Source organism: Equus przewalskii, unplaced genomic scaffold (genome assembly GCF_037783145.1).
Source record: "Equus przewalskii isolate Varuska unplaced genomic scaffold, EquPr2 ChrUn-3, whole genome shotgun sequence".
NCBI classification, from domain to species: domain Eukaryota; kingdom Metazoa; phylum Chordata; class Mammalia; order Perissodactyla; family Equidae; genus Equus; species Equus przewalskii.
Genome location: NW_027228751.1, coordinates 721,766 through 740,486, shown reverse-complemented (window position 1 = coordinate 740,486; position 18,721 = coordinate 721,766). Strand labels below are relative to the sequence as shown.

Here is an 18,721-nt window from a genome sequence, read left to right as displayed (position 1 = left end):
TTAGGGAAAATGGGATTCCTTTACCCTCCTGGAATTAAGAGGGCAGAGCAAGAAGGGGAATCACAAAATAAGATTGTCCCCCATAACCACACAGAGCTACACGTATCTCTTGGGACACGTGTGCCTTGTATCTAACACCGTCCTCCTCTAAACCACGCTGCTTTAGAACACGACCGGACAGGCGTCCATTGGGATGAAAGACAAGAAACAAAGGGCAGGTGCCTGGCCTTTCTCCTCCACTTTACATCTCTCAGCAGGCCGTGTCGAGCTTTTATAAGACCGCCGTATGAGCAAAGAAACACTCATCAGAATCCTGACAAGCCCAAGCCCCCGCCTGCTTCAAGAGCCAGAGCTCAGCAAAAAAGTCACAGGCTTCGAAGGTGAACAGACCAGCTCTTCCACTTACTAGTGATACGACCTTAGACAAGCCACTGAACCTTTCTGAGTCTGTTTCCTCACTTGTTACTAAGTTAAATAACAGCTACATTTCAAGATGTTTTTGATATTTAAATACAATCATGCATAAAAGCACCTTGCACATCATAGAAATTTTTTTATAAAGGTAACCCATTTCTGTTCAGTACTAACTGTATAAAGCCTTGCATCTGCTTACAAGCAAGGGACAAGCTTTTGTTTCACCTTTGATAACCTCACAACCAGTTCTAGCATCCTTCACTCTGGTCTCCCCACCAACCTGGAGTGTGCTACACATTCTCCTTACATCTAACTCATTTTCCCCTTCTCTCTCAGAAGGGGAAAGTGCTAACGGGAGGAAAATAGGGGCAAGAATTGTTTTACAGGAGTAATGCTAAATTTCAACAAAGGTGAAAGGTTATCAATTATAGTCTAAGGCTCACACGCAACATAATAGATGGAGATTTCAGAAACAAAGAAAGGGAGAGACGGAGGAATAAAGAAAGGAAGACAGGCAGGTAGGCCATTTGCTCAGGGACATTAAGAGTGTAAAGGGGAAAGAAGGCAATAAACCAATAATAACAACACAGCCTATTAAATGCGACAGACATAAGTCCAAGAGGCAAGAGAAACAAAGGAACAGCACCAGACTCAGCCTAGGGAGGCGAGGGAAAGTCCTCTAGGGATGATGAAGCTGGAGAAGCTCTCCAAGGAGTACCGCATCACAGCAAGTACAAAAGCATGGGATGTGAGAATACACACACGGCAGAGGAAGAACGACCACTGGGGCTCGTTGTATGTGAAGAGGAGAAGGAAATGAGGCTGGAGAAACAAGGGTTGATCCAGAGGACCTAATGGGCCATGTAAGGAGGGGAGGGCCATCGGAAGTTTTAGCCAAGGAGGGCCACGATCAAACGTGCACTTTTAGGAAGATCCCTCTGGTGGCGGGGTAAAAGATGGACTGATCCGGGGTAGGGCTGAAGCAGGTGCATAATCTACACACACGACCTTTTCTTTTATTTGAACAGTGCTGTCATAGTTTTAAATAAGATCTTCTCTCTCCTTTTAAGCCAAATGATAGCTACTCTCATAAGGAGACCCCAACTGAGGAATGATTGGGGCCTGTCAATAAGATCTCTATAATATGATAAAAGTACCAAAAGATTCAAAGTAAAAGGGGGAACATAAGATCAGGGAACATACAAAAAATATATATATTCATTTTCTCTAAGAATCAATGGGCTTGCAGCAAAGGCGGAGGAATAGGGACCAGATTTACTCTCCACCTTAAGCAACTGAAAACATCAGACAAAATACAGCAAACAACAATTTTCAGACACTGGACGTGAGGCAGCTCAGGTCAGTGATCCTTGAGGGGGAAACCAACAACACAGCTTACTGCCTGGAAAGGTCACAGAGCAGGGAAGAAGCCTTAGGTGGGGCCCAACAGACACCTCAAGTTGAGGAGACAGGTTGGGAGTTCGGGACGATATGATGGCAACAGTCTGCAAGGCTGAGTACGGGAGAGAGGAGAGCTGCACAGAAAGAGAACCCCAGAGATGTGCACAGTCCTCCACAATGATCAATGTGAGGAAACTACCCAAGGCCAGCAAAAGAACTAACCAATAAAGACGGTGAAAAAAATCCCCAGAACTCACACGGGGCCAGGAATAGTTCGTGTTCCCACTAGCCAGGGAGAGAGAAACCTCACTAATACACAGAGCATTGGGTTAAGTATTCAGAAGGGTACTCAGTAGTGGGGAAAAATTAGCTGCTCTGGTCACACCTAACAAAGCATAAAATCAAGCCTTGCAAGGATTGAACTGATTCCAAGTAACTTCACTGTATCCCAGAACACAGCTCAAGAATATTTTTTAAAGTACAAGGATATTCAGCAACCAACAACATAAAATTCACAAGGTCTAACAGATGGCCAATAAAAACATGAAAACATGTCCAACATCACTAATCATCAGGGAAATGCAAATCAAAACTACACTAAGATACCACCTTATGCCTGTTAAAAGGGCTATAATCACTAAGACTAAAAATAACAAATGTTGGAGAGGGTGTGGAGAAAAGGGAACTCTCTCACACTGCTGGTGGGAATGCAAACTGGTGCAGCCACTGTGGAAAACAGTATGGAGAGTCCTCAAAAAACTAGAAATAGAACCACCACATGACCCAGCTATCCCACTACTGGGTATCTACCCAAACAATGTGAAATCAACCATCCAAAGTAACACATGACCCCTGTGTTCACTGCAGCACTATTCACAATAGCCAAGACATGGAAGCAACCCAAGTGCCCATCAACCAATGACTATCAGGATAAAGAAGATGTGGTATATATATACAATGGAATACTATCGAGCAATAAAAAAAAGACAAATTCATTCCATTTGAAATAACATGGAAGGACGTGGAGGGAATTACGCTAAGCGAAATAAGCCAGCCGGAGAAAGACAAACACCAGATGATTTCACTCATATGTGGAATATAAACAAATACATGGACAAAGAAAACAATTCAGTGGTTACCAGGGAAAGCGGGGTCAGGGGTGGGCAGTGGGGGTGAAGGGGAGCACTTCTATGGTGGCAGTCAAGAAACAATGTATAACTGAAATCTCACATTGATATAAACTATTATGAACTCAGAAAAAAAGGTAAAAAGAAAATTCACAACGTGTAGTGATCAAAAATTACTAGGCATGCAAAAAGTGTATATATATATATATATATAGTTATATAACACGTAACCAGGAAGAAAAACCAATCAACAGAAACAGATCCAGAGATGACAGATAATAGAACTAGCAGACAAAGATATTAAACATTATTATACCTATATTGCATGTGTTCAAGAAGGCAGAGGAAAACATGAGCATGTTAAGGAGAGACATGAGACACATAAAAAAAACACAGAAAGACCCAAATTGGACATCTGGAGATGAAAAATAGACTGGATGGGATTAACCGCAGATTAGACACTACACAAGAAAAGGCTGCTGAACCTGGGGCGTAATGATGGAAATTATCCAAAATGATCAAGGTGCTAATTCTTAAGAAGACATAACTCTAGAAATCCAGCCATTTGTGACGACATGGATGGACCATGAGGGTATTATGCTAAGTGAAATAAGTCAGAGGGAGAAAGTCAAATACCATATGATCTCACTCATAAGGAGAAGACAAAAACAACGACAAACACACACACAGCAACACAGACTGGACTGATGGTTACCAGAGGGGGAGGGGGAGGGAGAAAATGGTGATTAGGCACTTGTGCGCGGTGATGGATTATAATTAGTCTTTGGGTGGTGAACATGATGTAATCTACCCAGAATTCAAAATATCTTATGATGTACATCTGAAAGCTATGTAATGTTATAATCCAATGTTACTGCTATAAAAACAAAAGTAAAAATAAAAAATTAAATTAAATTAAAAGAAGACACAACTCTAAATGCTTATGTCATAGGAAAAAGTGAAAGACAAAATTAAAATAATAAATTATCAGCTTTGTTATCACTTTTGGTCTATCAAACTGAAAATAAATTTTTAATAATAGGGGAAGACATTTTGTTGGGAGAAAATTCTCCATCAATATTTTGACACTTCTGCATGGTCCAGGCTTTCTAAGCAAAGGACCCAAGCAAGTTGTTTGAAAAGCAAGGGCCTCAGCAGTTAAGTTTGCACGTTGTGCTTCAGCAGCCCGGGGTTTGCTGGTTCGGATCCCGGGTGCGGACATGGCACTGCCTGGCATGCCTTGCTGTGGCAGGCGTCCCACATATAAAGTAGAGGAAGGTGGGAATGAACGTTAGCTCAGGGCCAGTCTTCCTCAGCAAAAAAAAAAAAGAACAAGAAGAAAAAAAGGAGGAGGATTGGCAGCAGTTAGCTCAGGGCTACTCTTCCTCAAAAAAGAAAAAAAAGAAAAGCAAGGGCCTTGGAAGGCAGAGATACTGTGTCCCTAAAGATACAGACTTGACTTGGTAGAGATGTGGAGATATAAAGCTCTCTACTTCCTCTTCTGGACACATTTGCTTACATTCCAGAATAATAATCCTAGTGACACTTCCCCCTTAACCCTGGAGGAGATCTGCTTCATGAGCAATCTCTCTCTCCAGAGGAAAGGATGGGCAGATGTGACAGCAGATCCTATATACAATTGGACCCTATTATATATAATAGGGTTCCTCTTCTGTGGTGCAACCCACTGCAACAGGGTAACACCAGCTCTCACTGCATCATCCCATGGGGACTGAGGCTCAGAAAACTAGTGCTAAGGTATTGCCCTGGCTGCTGCATTTTGCTGTGAGTAAGAAACCATCTCTTTCTCTAATCCAGAAACTTCATGTCTTCTATCAGAAGACACACTCTTGGAAGCTGGGTCACTCTCAGACCCTTCACAGTTTCTGACTTTACACACTTACGAGAAAAAAATTACCACAGTCCTACCATCGAAGATACCCATGATTCATCTTTTGGTGTATATCCTTCAGAATTTTCTAATTTTCTGTAATGAGTATCCGGCACTTTTGCTTTTTAAAACTGTAAACGGTTTAACTTTGTTTTTTAAGAGGAGAACATCTAAGAATCTATGAAATCTTTCCAGGCAATTAAGATAGAAAATAAACCTGAAAAAGAAAGACTTAAGAGTCATCAGAGGAAAAGCATAAAGGAACCAAGGACACATAGACGAAAAGAAAAGGAGACAAGCTACAAAGGATACATTATAACTCAAACAAAGATGGAAAAGAAAATCTGCCAAGGAGAGGTCACAAAGAGCCCAGATCCAGACAGGAACTACCGAATGAAAGCCTGTTTTATATACCAAGGTGGGCATATGGAAATATTTTTCGATTTCATGAAGAAGGTATAACCTAATGGTGCATCAAAGTGTACCTGCAAATCATCACAAAGAACCCTCAGAAGAATGTGAGAGGACTTTTCCAGAGGAGAATAAATGAAAACATACCCTTATTATCCTGGCAGCCTCCAAAAGGATTCGGCAACGCTCCATGCCAGATTTCTGACTCCATATTTTAAAGGCAGCCTTTGCATCCTGAACAGCCAAATTTACTTCCTTTTCTCCAGAACATGCGAAAGTAGCTATCACTCGGCCTGTAAGGATGGGCAAGTCAGTGTTTTCTCATACTGTTGCCACACATGAAAGTATTGTGTATTCAGATTTCTTTTTAGTGATCCCCTTCTTGTTTTTAAGTATGGTTTGATTCAGTAACCACCCCTATACCAGCAGTTCTTTACTCAATTTTGAGATCACTGATCCCTTTAAAAATCTAATAGAAGTTGCAGACTTTTCTCCAGAAAAATGTACTTAACCATATCACAGAATTACAGAAAGATAGTGTTCTTTGCCCTAAGCACACCATGAACTTCGGGTTGAGAACCCCTGCCCTCATCTATTTCACAGCTGGGTTTACTACCATTAACTTCCTATCAATTATTCTACAATGCTCCTTAACAATGTTCGAGAATCTCAGGGTCTTGCAACAGCAAAGTTGAAACTGTCTCCTCGGTTATGAAAGCTGATTTTAAATCCCTGGTCTGTGATCTACATAAATTATATTATACTACTAATACTTGATGAACATGGTTAATAAACAGCAGTATCAGGAAAACATATCCCTAAAAGAACACTTCTTTCTCAAATATAAAAAAATCCAGTCTCTCCTTTTCTTATTCCTACCTTATTCCCTATGGCTATTCTGAGGCAAAATATGAAATGACCCGTTTTTCTAGACCCAAGAGGTGTGACTGACTCTACCAACAAAAATTCTTTAAGTATGTCAAGTCATCAGTTCTGTTCCCCTCTCACAGGAACTCCTGGGACTCTGCACCTTTCAGAGAGATTTCACAAACCTGAAATTTCTGTTACAAACTTGAATAGCCAGGTGGTAAACACAGTGGCTAAGGATTAGCACACATTGTAGGTAATTAAATAAGAGCAATTTTTCTTTCTTTTGTTTCAATATAGCGGTGGGGACAAAGAGGCTGTCTCCTAAAGAACATGATGCTCTCTGTGGCCCTTTCTGCTCTGACAAGTTACTGCTCTGTGGTTTAGTACCATTGGTCAGTCCTAAAGTCTCCAGTCCCTTGCAATCCAGTTTCATCCTCGGCTACATACCATACTGGTTTGCACAAAACATTTACATATTTCTCCCCACAAATATTCGATAAAACCCAGCAAAACAAACACACAAAAAACCAAAGCAAAACAAAAAACCGCTTCCTCCTTAACTTTGTGATCTTTAGTGTTCCCAGAGGAAATCTGGGGCACGGTGCTCGGCACACATTTCACACTGGAAACAAGCAGGGTTTTTCTCCCTTTCCCAACTCTGATTCACGTCTAGAAATATTTTAACACTAGGGGATGCAACAAAGGCCTCATTCACGCTCATTAGAATCATCTGCGTGTGCTCCTCCATCCTCGACACAATGTTCATTTTCTGCCGCGTCCTTCTGGAAATCCTCTTCTTTGCACACGGTTGAAGACATTAATGCAGTCTCAGCTTTAATTTCTTAATAATTAACAAAGGCACAACCTCACGCACCGGGGCTTTGTGGACTCTCTGTTCAGGCCGTTGTGAAATTACTCATGACGCCAGAACCCAACTCACCAGCTTTCCCAGTTTCCCCCGACTCCCTTCGTGTCCCTGGCCAGACGCACTCGTGCTTGCACGGAATCGTCCGCTGCCTATTACAGACCACCTTACACTTTACACGGCCCCTTATCCGTGTTCAACAAACGTCTGCTGAACGCACTACAGGAGGGTTCAGGGCAGGAGAACGAGCGCACCGCAGAGGCGGGGAGCTCCAGCCGCGCCCGGCCCCGCCACTCCCCCGGCCGCCCGCGGCCCCGGCCCGCCGTCCCGGCCCTGCCGCCGGTCTCGGTCTCCGTCCCGTTACCCGTTGCCGGCTCGAACGCCTTCTCGATGCCGGACGAGTCCACCGGCTCCACGCGGGCCCCGCCGCGGTAATTGAGCGGCTGCGACACGACGAAGGTGCCAGTGCTCATGGCGGCGACAGGAGCAGACCGAAGAGCGTGGAAAAGAGGAGTGAGCGCGGCCACACTCGTTCGGAGAAACATGGGGAGCCGCCGGGAGGCAGAGGCTGCAAGGGGGGCGGGGCCTCGGGGCTCGCGCGGCCGGCGGGGAGGCAGTGTCCGCGGTGGTCTTCCGGGTGTTGAAGTGCGGGAGCGGAGTTAATGGGTCCCCGGGCAAGGGCGGGGCCTTCCAGGGCGGGGAGGGCAGACGTTTGGGGGGACAGTTACTCGGCTTCTCCGCGGTCCCTGTCAGGCCTTCGCTTAGGCGGAAGGATGGGGCTTTACCCCAGGGTGCTCCACAGCACACACACACACACACACACACACACACACACACGCACACACGCACACACGCGCGCGCGCGCTCCCTTTCTAGCTGTCCAGGGACTTCTTCCAGATCAATATTTGCGTAGTACTTTGCAAGAGTTTTCGGGTACATAATTGCATATAATTATCTTAGGATCTCACTCTTGATCCTACTGTCTAAAGAAAGGATTAGAGGATTAGAGTGCCAGGAATATTACTTTGGGTATTATTAAGCCACCATTTCTTTATATGTATACTTGTGGGAAGCATTCCCCCAATCTAGCTGCCATTGTATTGTGACAAGGTCTGGCAATGGAAGGAGAATCGTGCAAGGCACTTCTCCAGGGAACATAATTCTTTAAGCAGAGTCCTTTGTCCTTCTTTCTAAAGCCTATTACTGATTAACGTCTTCCCTCTGTCCTGGAAGCCTTGTCAAAACAGGCAGAACTAGCAATAAACATATCTCAAAGAACAAACAGCAGCCCCCAAGGATGAGGGGGTCTATATTCCGTTAATTATATACTCGCTGTCCTCCTAACTTCTTTGAAGACCCTGAAACTATGTAACCTCTTCCTAAACAATCGATATGTATGCTGCACATCTGGTATGTAGATAACCACCTTTGATTATTACCTTTAGTCACGCACTGCCCCTTACCTATTGTTCCCATGACGACAATAGTTAGACCACCTCGTGTGATTTTTTTCCTATATAAGTGTACCCTGTCCCTGAAATAAATTGGACTTGCTTGCAACTGCTTCGAGTCTCACGTCTAGCACTTACACTTTCGCCGACGCCCTCTCTCCCGCGGGAACCTGGACTCTGCCGAGGCTGGACCCCGGCGTATACTAATACTTTTAAAAGGTATTTTAAAGAGTAAGGGAAGGACTGTCAAGGAGACATATGGGGATCAGCCCTGCCCGGTGGCGCAGCGGTTAAGTTCACACATTCTCTTGACCAGCAGTTAGTTCTCAGCAGAACGTGGTTGGCCGGTTCGGATCCCGGGTGCAGACATACGCACTGCGTGTCAAGCCATGCGTGGCAGGCGACCCACATATGAAAAAATAGAGGAAGATGGGCACAGATGTTGGCTCAGGGCCAGTATTCCTCAGCAAAAAGAGGAGGATTGGCAACATATGTTAGCTCAGGGCTAATCTTCCTCAAAAAAAAAAAAAAAAAAAGAGGATAATGTGATGTGAAGGTGCTCTTTAAATTCTAGAAGAGCTATGTAAATGCTATTAATGACAAATAGTGGCACAAACAGAAGCCTACCCAACAGGAGATAAAGAGCAAAGGCTTCATGAAAAGGTGTGAGGGAAAAAGCCCTTCTGTGCGGCCATTTGGAGGCCTCCCAAGGGCCCAGGCAGCTAAGGGATCTTATGCAAAAGCAGTCTTGTTCATTCTTCATACTGAACTCCCATGCATCTGCCACAGAGACTTCAATGAACAGCAATTAATTGCCAATTTGGATATTCTGTTATTTCTTGCAGGCTTGTTTCTCTTCTAGGGGCCGCAGTCTTTCTCAATGTTCTCTCCTTTACCTCCCAGCACAGCATTAGGGTTGTGGTTTTCAAGTTTAGAATAGAAATGAACTATTCTGGTCAACTTTTTCAGCATTCCATACCAGTTTGTTAGCCCTCTCAATGCTATTGAGATTTGTAGGTCTTAATCTTCAAATGGAAAGAGCAGTTCTCAAACTCAGAACACCTGGGGCCAAACTCGGCTACTACCTTTGTTATTATTGGCCATTTGAAACAGAATTGAAACATATCAGGAGTTGGTGACCAGCGCTGTAGATCTCCAGGATTATGGGAGCAAGGATGGTCATTTATGTGTACAGAGACCATAATTGCAGATTTTGGGGGGGGCAGTTCCTATTTAAAACATTCTACCCCAACAAATGCTTTTTTTTTTTTTTTTTTTGCTGAGGAAGATTTGCCCTGAGCTAACATCTGTTCCAGTCTTCCTCTATTTTGTATGTGGGTTGCTGCTACAGCATGGCTGACAATGAGTGGTGTATGTTTGCACCCGCAACCGAACCTGGGCCTCCAAAGTGGAGTGAACCAAACTTAACCACTAGGTCACAGGGCTGGCCCCCCAACAAATGCATTTTAACTTGTCAAATCATGACTCCTGATGTTTGGTTAGGAACGTTGTCATGACGTCTGTTGATATAATTAATAGATTATCGAAATAATCTATTAAAAATATTAGCAGTGCCTTACTGTTTTTTTCATATGATAATCAGAGTCATTGACTTTGGAATTTGTTCTTGGAGCTAATAATCCCAGGAAATGAGAGACTACTGACCTTACAGAAAAGTTTAGGACCTCTCTGTATCTGAGATAGCAGACGTATATAGGAATTATTTCAATTCCTTTAAATGTATAAGATATATGTGGTTGTGTTGGTGTTATTTTCTAGAACATAATAAAACTTTCATTATTTGCATGTATATAATATGTAGTCAGTTAAAAACAAACTTTAAAAATTTAAACAAGAATCTCTCTGTACTATTTTTCCAATTTCATAAGAGTCTATAGTGTTTCAAAATAAGCAGTTTAAAAAATAAAACAAGGGGGGCTGGCCCCGTGGCCGAGTGGTTAAGTTCGCGCACTCCGCTGCAGGCGGCCCAGTGTTTCCTTGGTTCGAATCCTGGGTGCGGACATGGCACTGCCCATCAGACCACGCTGAGGCAACGTCCCACATGCCACAACTAGAAGGACCCACAACAAAGAATATACAACTATGTACCGGGAGGCTTTGGGGAGAAAAAGGGAAAAAATAAAATCTTAAAAAAAATAAATAAATAAAAATAAAACAAGGGAGGCTAGCCCAGTGGCATAGTGGCTAAGTTCATGTGCTCCACTTTGGCAGCCCGGGGTTCACAGGTTCAGCTCCCAGGCATGGATCTACACACTGCTCATCAAGCCACACTGTGGCAGCATCCCACATACTAAGTGGAGGAAGACTGGCACAGATGTTAGCTCAGCGACAATCTTCCTCAAGCAAAAAGAGGAAGATTGGCAACAGATGTTAGCTCAGGGCCAATCTTCCTCAACAAAAAAATAAATAAATAAAAATAAAACAAAGAACACATGCTCATTATTGAAAAAAATTTTAAGTAGACATTTTTTTAAAAAAATAAAATTAAAGCAATTATTTTACTACCTAGAAATTATGTTAATAGCTAACTACTTATTGGATACTATCATACTTTACTATGTTTTACTTTATATTATCTCACTTATTCCTCCAAATGACACTATTGAGTAGGAATGATTATCCCCATGTTGCAAATGACGAAACTGAAGTTTGGCAAGACTGAGTAATTTGCCAGAGGGTAGATAGTAAGAGATAGAGCTGAATTTTCTCACATAGCTTAACTGTTTTCTCAGGAAAAAATCCTAGAAGTGGAATTGCTAGATCTAAAGGCATAATTGTTTTAAACCTTTTGAAAGCAATTTGCAGGCAGCCTTCTTTTAAGTTAGAGGTACTGAGGTGTAGTTTACAATAAAATGCCCTCATTTTAAGGGGACAGTTCAGTGAGTTTTCACAGAGGTATACACTCTTGTAACCATCGCCTCACTCAAGATATGTGGCCAGTTTACTTTTTATTATGAGTGTGTAAATATTAGTCACCATCGAACCAAATAGTATATTTTAATTGTATTTGCTTTCTTGTACAACTTTTTTTTTGTTTTTCCTGGAGTTCATACTTGCTTCTAATTTTCAGTCGTTTACTTTTCTGTGAAGAGTTGACTGAATCCTTCCATATACTCTAGCAGCTCTGTAAAGCAATGGGCCACACAATTCTACATGGTTGAACCTATTGGAAAATGTGTTTCGTTTCAGTTTCCCTTGAAGATATCTGTGTTGAAGCCTTCTGACCTACTTATCTACCCTGGACTGCTTGCTCCCTCAACCTGCTGCCCAGCTGTTGCCCTGGGACTGTCCTTTGCTGTCATTCCAGGCATTCATTCCCTTTGCCTCTGCCCTGTGGTTATCCTTTGTTTCCTGTCTTTCATGTCTTCCTCTTCTGTGGTGGACTGCCTTATTTTAACAAAGACATCTTCGGGTAGTAACTTGTCGAGAAGGGTTACAAGGAAGGTAGATTTTTTTGACATTGCCTGACTGAAGAATGTTTATTCTCACCTCATACATGATTGATGATCTGGGTGGGTATAAGTCGGTCTAGAATTCTAAATTGAAAATAATTTTCATTTAGAATTTTTAAGGTAATGCTCTATTGTCTTCTAGTTTATAATGTTGCTATTGAAAAGTCTGATATGTAGGTGGTTTTTCATCTGCCTTTCTAACAAGCATTTTTTTAGAACCTTTTCTGCACGGAGCATTGAATGAGACAATTCAAGTAGACAAGGCTGAATAAGTGTCGCACATAGTAAGAGCTTAATAAGTAGCTGTTTCTGTAGCCAGTCTCCAAGATGGCCTCAAATAATCCCTGCCTCCTGGTAGTCACACTGTTGCATAGTCTCCTCTCAAACTGTACCAGGATTGGTCTTTGTGACCAATAGAATGTGGCAGAATTAGTGGTATGTCACTTCAGGAATTAAGTTATAAAAGATATTCCTCCTGGCCAATTTCTCTCTCTGATCGCTTCCTGGGGGATGCCAGCTGACATGTTGAGAGGTTGCTATGGAGGGGCCCACGTGTGAGGAACTGAGGCCTCTTGCCAGCAGCCACACTAGTGAGCTTGGAAGCTGACCCTCTAGCCCCAGCTTTCAGATGCTGCTGCTCCAGCCAACAGCTTGACTGCAACCTCATGATAGACACTGAGCCAGAACCACCCAAATAAGCTGCTCCTGTGGATTTCTGACCCTCCAAAACTGTGTACAATAATAAATGTTTGTTGTTGTCAGCTGCTAAGTATTGGGGTAATTTTTATGCAGCAAAAGATAACTAATATACTATTGAGTTAATTGAGGTAGTTATGGTTCTCTGCCTACAAAAAAATCATGTCCTTGGCTTTTTTACAGGATAAACACATTTAATAATAGTTTCCTTCAACTTTTATATAAGTCAATGTCCTTTAGAAATCCATTTCATGGATTGTAATTAGTCTTTGGGTGGTGAACATGATGTAATCTACACAGAATTTGAAATATATTATGATGTACACCTGAAAGTTATATAATGTTATAATCCAATGTTACTGCAATTAAATAAATAAATAAAAATTAAAAAAATAAAGAAATCCATTTCAAAAGTTCTATTCATCTGTTCATCTAACAGAATTTTATTGTGTGCCAGGCTTGAAGTTAATAGTGATAAATGATCAAACATAGTCCCTATGCTTATGAAACTAAGATTTGAGTAGGATAAGATAGATAATAAACAGATAAACAAATAAGTAAATATGCTATTACAAATTTGAGAAATGGCACGTGACATTTATGGAAGTAAATGAACAGAGCAGTCTGGCAGAGGAGGTGATGATTAAGCTAAAATTGGAAGGAAAAGAAGAAATTAGGCAAAGAAAGTGTTGAGGGCAGAGCATTCATGACAGAGAGGACTGAATGCATGAAAGTTCTCAGATGAAGAGCCAGGGTGGTCTAGAAACTACTAAGAATCTGGGGTGACTGGAGCATAGCCAGGATGGACGAGAGTAGCTCAAGGCAAAGCTGGAGGATAAGCCTGCCAGCCATGGAGAGGAGTCTGGATTTTATCCTCAGAGCAATGGGACAGTCATCAAAGGAGTTGAGTAGGTGAGTGGCAGGATCCAGCATCAGTTTTAAAAAGCTTACTCTGCCTGCTCTGTGGATAATGCATTCTAGGGGGCAACGCAGGAATCCAGCAGAGAGCTGATTAGAAAGGGTTTTGAAGCCATCTAGTCAAGAGATGATGGTATCCTGGACAGACTGGAGTAGCAGAGAAGTGAATGAGTCCAAGCTATATTCTAAAAGGACAAATGGTAAAATGATAATGGATTGGATGTGGGGCATTTAGTGTTGGATAGAGTGGAATAAAAAAGTTCTGTATTGTGATTTATGTTAGAAATTGTCCAAAGTACTTTCACTTAACCTCTGCAGAAGACAAGAAACCAGATTAAAATTCCAAACAAAATTTAGAAATTGCAGTGAAAGTTTTATAGTGTATGAAAGATTAATTTGAATGAAAAATTATTTTTCAAAATAGGATTAATTTTCTAGTTTTACCTGAAGTCATTAGCAATAGGTGCTATTTATAAATTATCAATATCTCCCGTATGGCCACGTTATAACTTTCTTCGATTATCTAACACATCTCCCAAACCTTGATTCCCATGCAGATAATGAGGTTTACATTTCAGACAGGTAACAAAGGCTTTGTAGTAAAACATTACTTTGAAATGAGAGTCCTTATCTTTTATACCTTGAATAGCAGAAAAACATAACTGGGAAATTTATCCCTTAAGAGAAACAACAGAGAACAGTTAATCTCACCATGATTAGTCAGAAAGTCTCTGTGTCTCTCTGAATTAGTTAGGTTTCAGGTTTGCCCGCAGTATCAAAGGCAAAAATCACAGTGGCTTATACAAGAAAGAAACTTATTTCTCTATCTATCATATCATAACAGTCCATGCTAGCCAGTCCAAGGATAATATGGTGGTTCTAAAGTGTTGGGGACCCAGACACTCTCTGTCCTACTGCTCTGACGTCCTCACATATGTTAACTTCTCCATGCTCCTTCAAAGGCCATTCTCATTTAGCTTCCGATAGAAGAGCTTCTGCCACACCAAGACATAGCTACCATCTTTTGCAACAACAGGCATCCAGGTGATTCTGATACAAGCGTCCTTGGACCACACTCAAAACAACTAAGCATTGTTTCCCAAATTATGTCTCTCAGAATATTGATTCTGCAAGATGCTCCATATAAAAAAGGATTCTACCTACTATGTCCCCTTTTTGGCGATCACAATGATTATTAGCACATTTAGAGCTCAAATAAGTGCTGCAGTAGAGAAATCTGTGCAACACTATAACCCATGATTTTCCAATTTATTTGAATGCAGCATTGTTTTTTCAGGTGACACCTATTAAACACCCTGGGAAATACTGTTTTAGAGTCAAGATGGGAGACTAGACCATTAAAGTTTATCAAGTATGAGTACCTTTAAATAGAGTAATTTCAGTTGAACAGTGAGAAGAAGCTAGAGTATAAGTTATGGAATGAACCAGAGGTGGAATAGATACAGTGGATGTACCACTATACTTTCAAGAAGTATAGTGATAGGAAGAAATGTTCAATACAATTTCAGGAAGACAGAGACCTTGAAAATCCAAGAGAAAGAAGGAATAATTGATGGAAAGTCCCAAAGGAAACAAAAAAAGAAGTGGGCCCGAGATAATAAGTAAGGATGTGAAAAGAAGTAATACTGGTTTTCTTTTCTCAAAAAAGAGAAAAGGTAAAAATACGCGTGTAGATATATATGTTTGGGTGTGAACGACTGTAGCTGACAGGGAGTCGTTTTTTCTCCGTGAAGTAGGAAACAAAATCACCTGCTAAAAATCAGGAGAAAATAAAAGGGTTTTAAGCTTCAGATGGGAGATAGTTTTGGCACAGCACTTATGGGAAATAAGAAACATTGCTCACTAAGAATTAGTGAAAAGGTATTGAGCAGAACTCAGTTCTGAGTTGAGTTTTGAATAACTTTTTGTCCATCCTTACTCAATGGTCCAGGAGGGGAGCAAGCAGGTGTTTGGATTCAACCAGGGTCAAGGATTGATGACGCAGGTAAAGAGGAACAAGGGGACGAAGACCCTTGTGAGAGTGTTATTGAATGATAACTTTATTGGGTTGGTAAGAAAAAGAAATTAGAAAACCATGGGGAAAAGTTAAGCTTCTAGAAGTTTCTAAGATGTGGAAGAGCAGGTTTAGTGGGGACAGAGAAATGGAAGAGTTGAAAGGATAAGAGGGTGTGTTCAAATGAGATTTCTGTGTTCAAGATTTCAAAGTTTTAGGTGGTGATTAGATCAATTCATGGAAATGAATTGTTGGAGGGAACTGGAGGGGTTGCTGCAGTAAAGGATATCTAGAATTGTAAAGCTAATTATCAGGATGTATGATGTAGGGAAATGAGCAATAGCTACCTTTCAATCTTGGTCTGTCCCTTAATCACAAATGAATTTGAACAAGTTGCTTCACCCACTCAGCCTGTTTCCTTATTTTTTTTTTTTTAAAGGGAGAAAATAATAGTTATCTGGTAGGAGCAATGGGGGAAGACAACCTATGTAAAGTGTCTGGCACAGTGGGCTCAATAAGTGGTAGCTGTTATTATTGGGTTGGTCAGCTATGAGGGTTTTATGGATGCCTGGAATGATGGCAGAAACAGGACAAAAAGGACAAGAATAGGCCAGGTGATGACGTCCTCCATTAAGTTGAGGAACTGACTCGTAGGTTGCTAAAGGAGAATGTCACGATCCGAGAGATTACTGAGGGGGCAGATCTTAAGAGTTCTCGCCCCCACACACACACACACACACACACAAACACACACGAAAAGAAAATGGTAACTATGTGAGGTGATGCATATATTAATTAGCTTGATTGTGATGATTATTTCACAATGTATACGTAGATCAAAACAGCAAGTCGTACACATTAAATGTGTACAATTTTTATTTATCAATTACACCTCCTTAAAGATGGGAAAAAGAAATTTGAAAGAACCCAGCCAATGTTAAGTGCCCAACTGTGGTACTTTCTTATCCACTATCCTCCATGTCCTCATCTGAAGTGGGTGTTGAGACTTTTACTTCCAACGATGGTAGAATGACAGGGACCAGACTTATCTTCCTGCTTTAAACAACTAGAAAACTGGGCAAAATATAGGAAACAACAATTTACAGATATTGGACAACAGGTAACATAGGACAGTGACCTCTGAGAGAAGGGAACCCAAGTGAGCCCTTCAAGTTTCCCAGCTCTCAGCCTAAAAAGAGTTTCCAGGCCACAACACAGGGTGAGGGAGCCCAAAGAGAGCACAGCCATCTTCCTGAACCAGGGAGACATAACTCAGTTCAAGAAGGTCAAGGTGGCTAGAAAGGAAGGAGCTGTATAAAGAGAGAGATTTGGAGACCCCTTGATTTGAAGACTGAGTACTGATCTGTAGCACCTAGTACTGAGGAAAGTCCTCAGGACCAAGGGAAAACCCACCAGAAAGGAATAACAGAAAAATCCCTTGAGCTCATATGGGACTGGGAATTGTTTGTGTTCCCGCCAGCCAGAGTGCACAGACCTTATAATATAAGATACTGTGTAGGGTCCTCAGAAGGATATTGCCTCAAGAGTGGGGCCAAATCAGCCCCAGACTAGCTGCTGCTCTGCTGCAACAAAGCTTAACAGCAAGCCTCAGAGGATCAAATCAATTCCAAATAACTTATCTGTGCCTCAGAACAAAATCTCCCAGATGTTTAAAGGAATACAACAAAGTTCAGCACCCAAAAAGGTAAAATTCACAATGTCCAGGAGCCGATCAAAAATTATCATGCATGCAAAGAACCAGGAGGAAAATCAGTCAAAACAAAGACCCAGAAACCACACAGCAGACCGAATTAATAGATAGGGATGTTAAAATAGTTATTATAAGAGGACCCATTGCTTAAGAAGGTAGAGGAAAGCATGAACACCATGAGGAGGAAAATGGAAGATATATAAAAGACTCATATCAAACTTCTGGAGATGAAAAGCAAAATATCTGAAATTTAAAAATATACTGTATGGGACTAACAGATTAGATACTGTAGAAGAAAAGATTAGTGGCTTTGAAGACATAGCAGTAAAGACTCTCAAAATGAAACACAGAGAAAAAAGACTGAAAAAGACAGTGAATAGAGCATTAGTGGGCTGTGGGGCAATATCTAGTGATCTAACATGTATGTAACTGGAGCCTCAAAAGCGGTGGGATTGGGAGGTAGAAAGAAAAAATATTTGAAGAAATAATGGTCAACATTTTTCCAAATTTCATGAAAACTATAAATTTACCAATCCAAGAAGTTCAATGAACTTCAAGCAGATGAGACATTAAGAAAACTACACTAAAACACATCCTGATTGAAATACTAAAAACCTGTAATAAATAGAAATTCTAAAGTGGGTGCTAAGGAGTATGCTTTCTTCAAGAACTATTCAGCTTGTACAGCCTGATGACTGCAAAAGATTGAGAGCCCAAGATTTGTTTTATTTTAACAAAGACTTTTTTTTAGACCAGGCTTCCTCTGGTTTCTTCAGGAATATGCTCACTTCAAAAGCTTACAAGGCTTTTAATCTACTTGCTTCTATCCAGTTCCATGTGCCAGGGGCCACACCTGGAGTTCTTTTCTGGACAGAACCCTTAAGCCTGTTTCATTACTTTGCTTCCTTGCCACTACGTTTCTCTTTCTCAATTTGGCAGCAGTTGCCTTTAAACCATGTGATGCAATTGGGCAAGACTGAGATGAGATCTTTGTCTGACTAAGATGTCTTAATGAGAGGCCTTCAGGCTACAAATCTTGTCTCTTGCTATTTATGCTTTTGAAACAGTTGGCTTTTGAATATCAACAAGATTCCAAATTTCTGGTCTCTTTATTCCCTTCTTCTACTTGCAAACCACTAGATTCTGGTCTGAGCTCATCCCTTTCTCATAATACCTAGCTAAAAACAGCAAGCATTAGCTAATTCATACATTCTGGCTCATTCTAGCCACTTTCCCTAGCACAATAGGAATTGTGTCTGCCTTTCAAATTACCACAGCAACAGTTCTACCAATGTTTTGCCATGGCATAAGATGAAACTCCACTTTTCAGCCAGTGATATCAGTTCCTAACCTCTTGCTATGCATCTACTAAGCCTGTATTTTAGATGTTTGTTTTAAATAGCACTCCACTTCAAGGTACCAATTTCTGTGTTAATCAGGGTATGTTAAACTAGTTTATTAAACAAATCCAAAATGTAA

General features: G+C 41.3%; 1 protein-coding gene across 2 annotated transcripts in view; it reads right to left on the bottom strand.

Moving 5' to 3' along the window:
* ALDH9A1 (aldehyde dehydrogenase 9 family member A1) overlaps window positions 1-7,879 on the bottom strand; it is a 28,520-nt gene extending 20,641 nt beyond the window's left edge. The window contains exons 1-2 of one of the 2 annotated variants that reach the window (XM_070608170.1): window positions 7,344-7,879; window positions 5,392-5,537 (exon numbers count right to left, since the gene is read on the bottom strand). In XM_070608170.1, the coding sequence (XP_070464271.1) occupies window positions 5,392-5,537; window positions 7,344-7,524 (327 nt within the window). In that variant the 5' untranslated portion in view covers window positions 7,525-7,879. Of the gene's footprint in view, window positions 1-5,391; window positions 5,538-7,054; window positions 7,280-7,343 lie in introns of those variants that run through there. The other variant, XM_008514488.2, reaches the window with a different exon arrangement.
* Window positions 7,880-18,721: the final 10,842 nt, after the last annotated feature.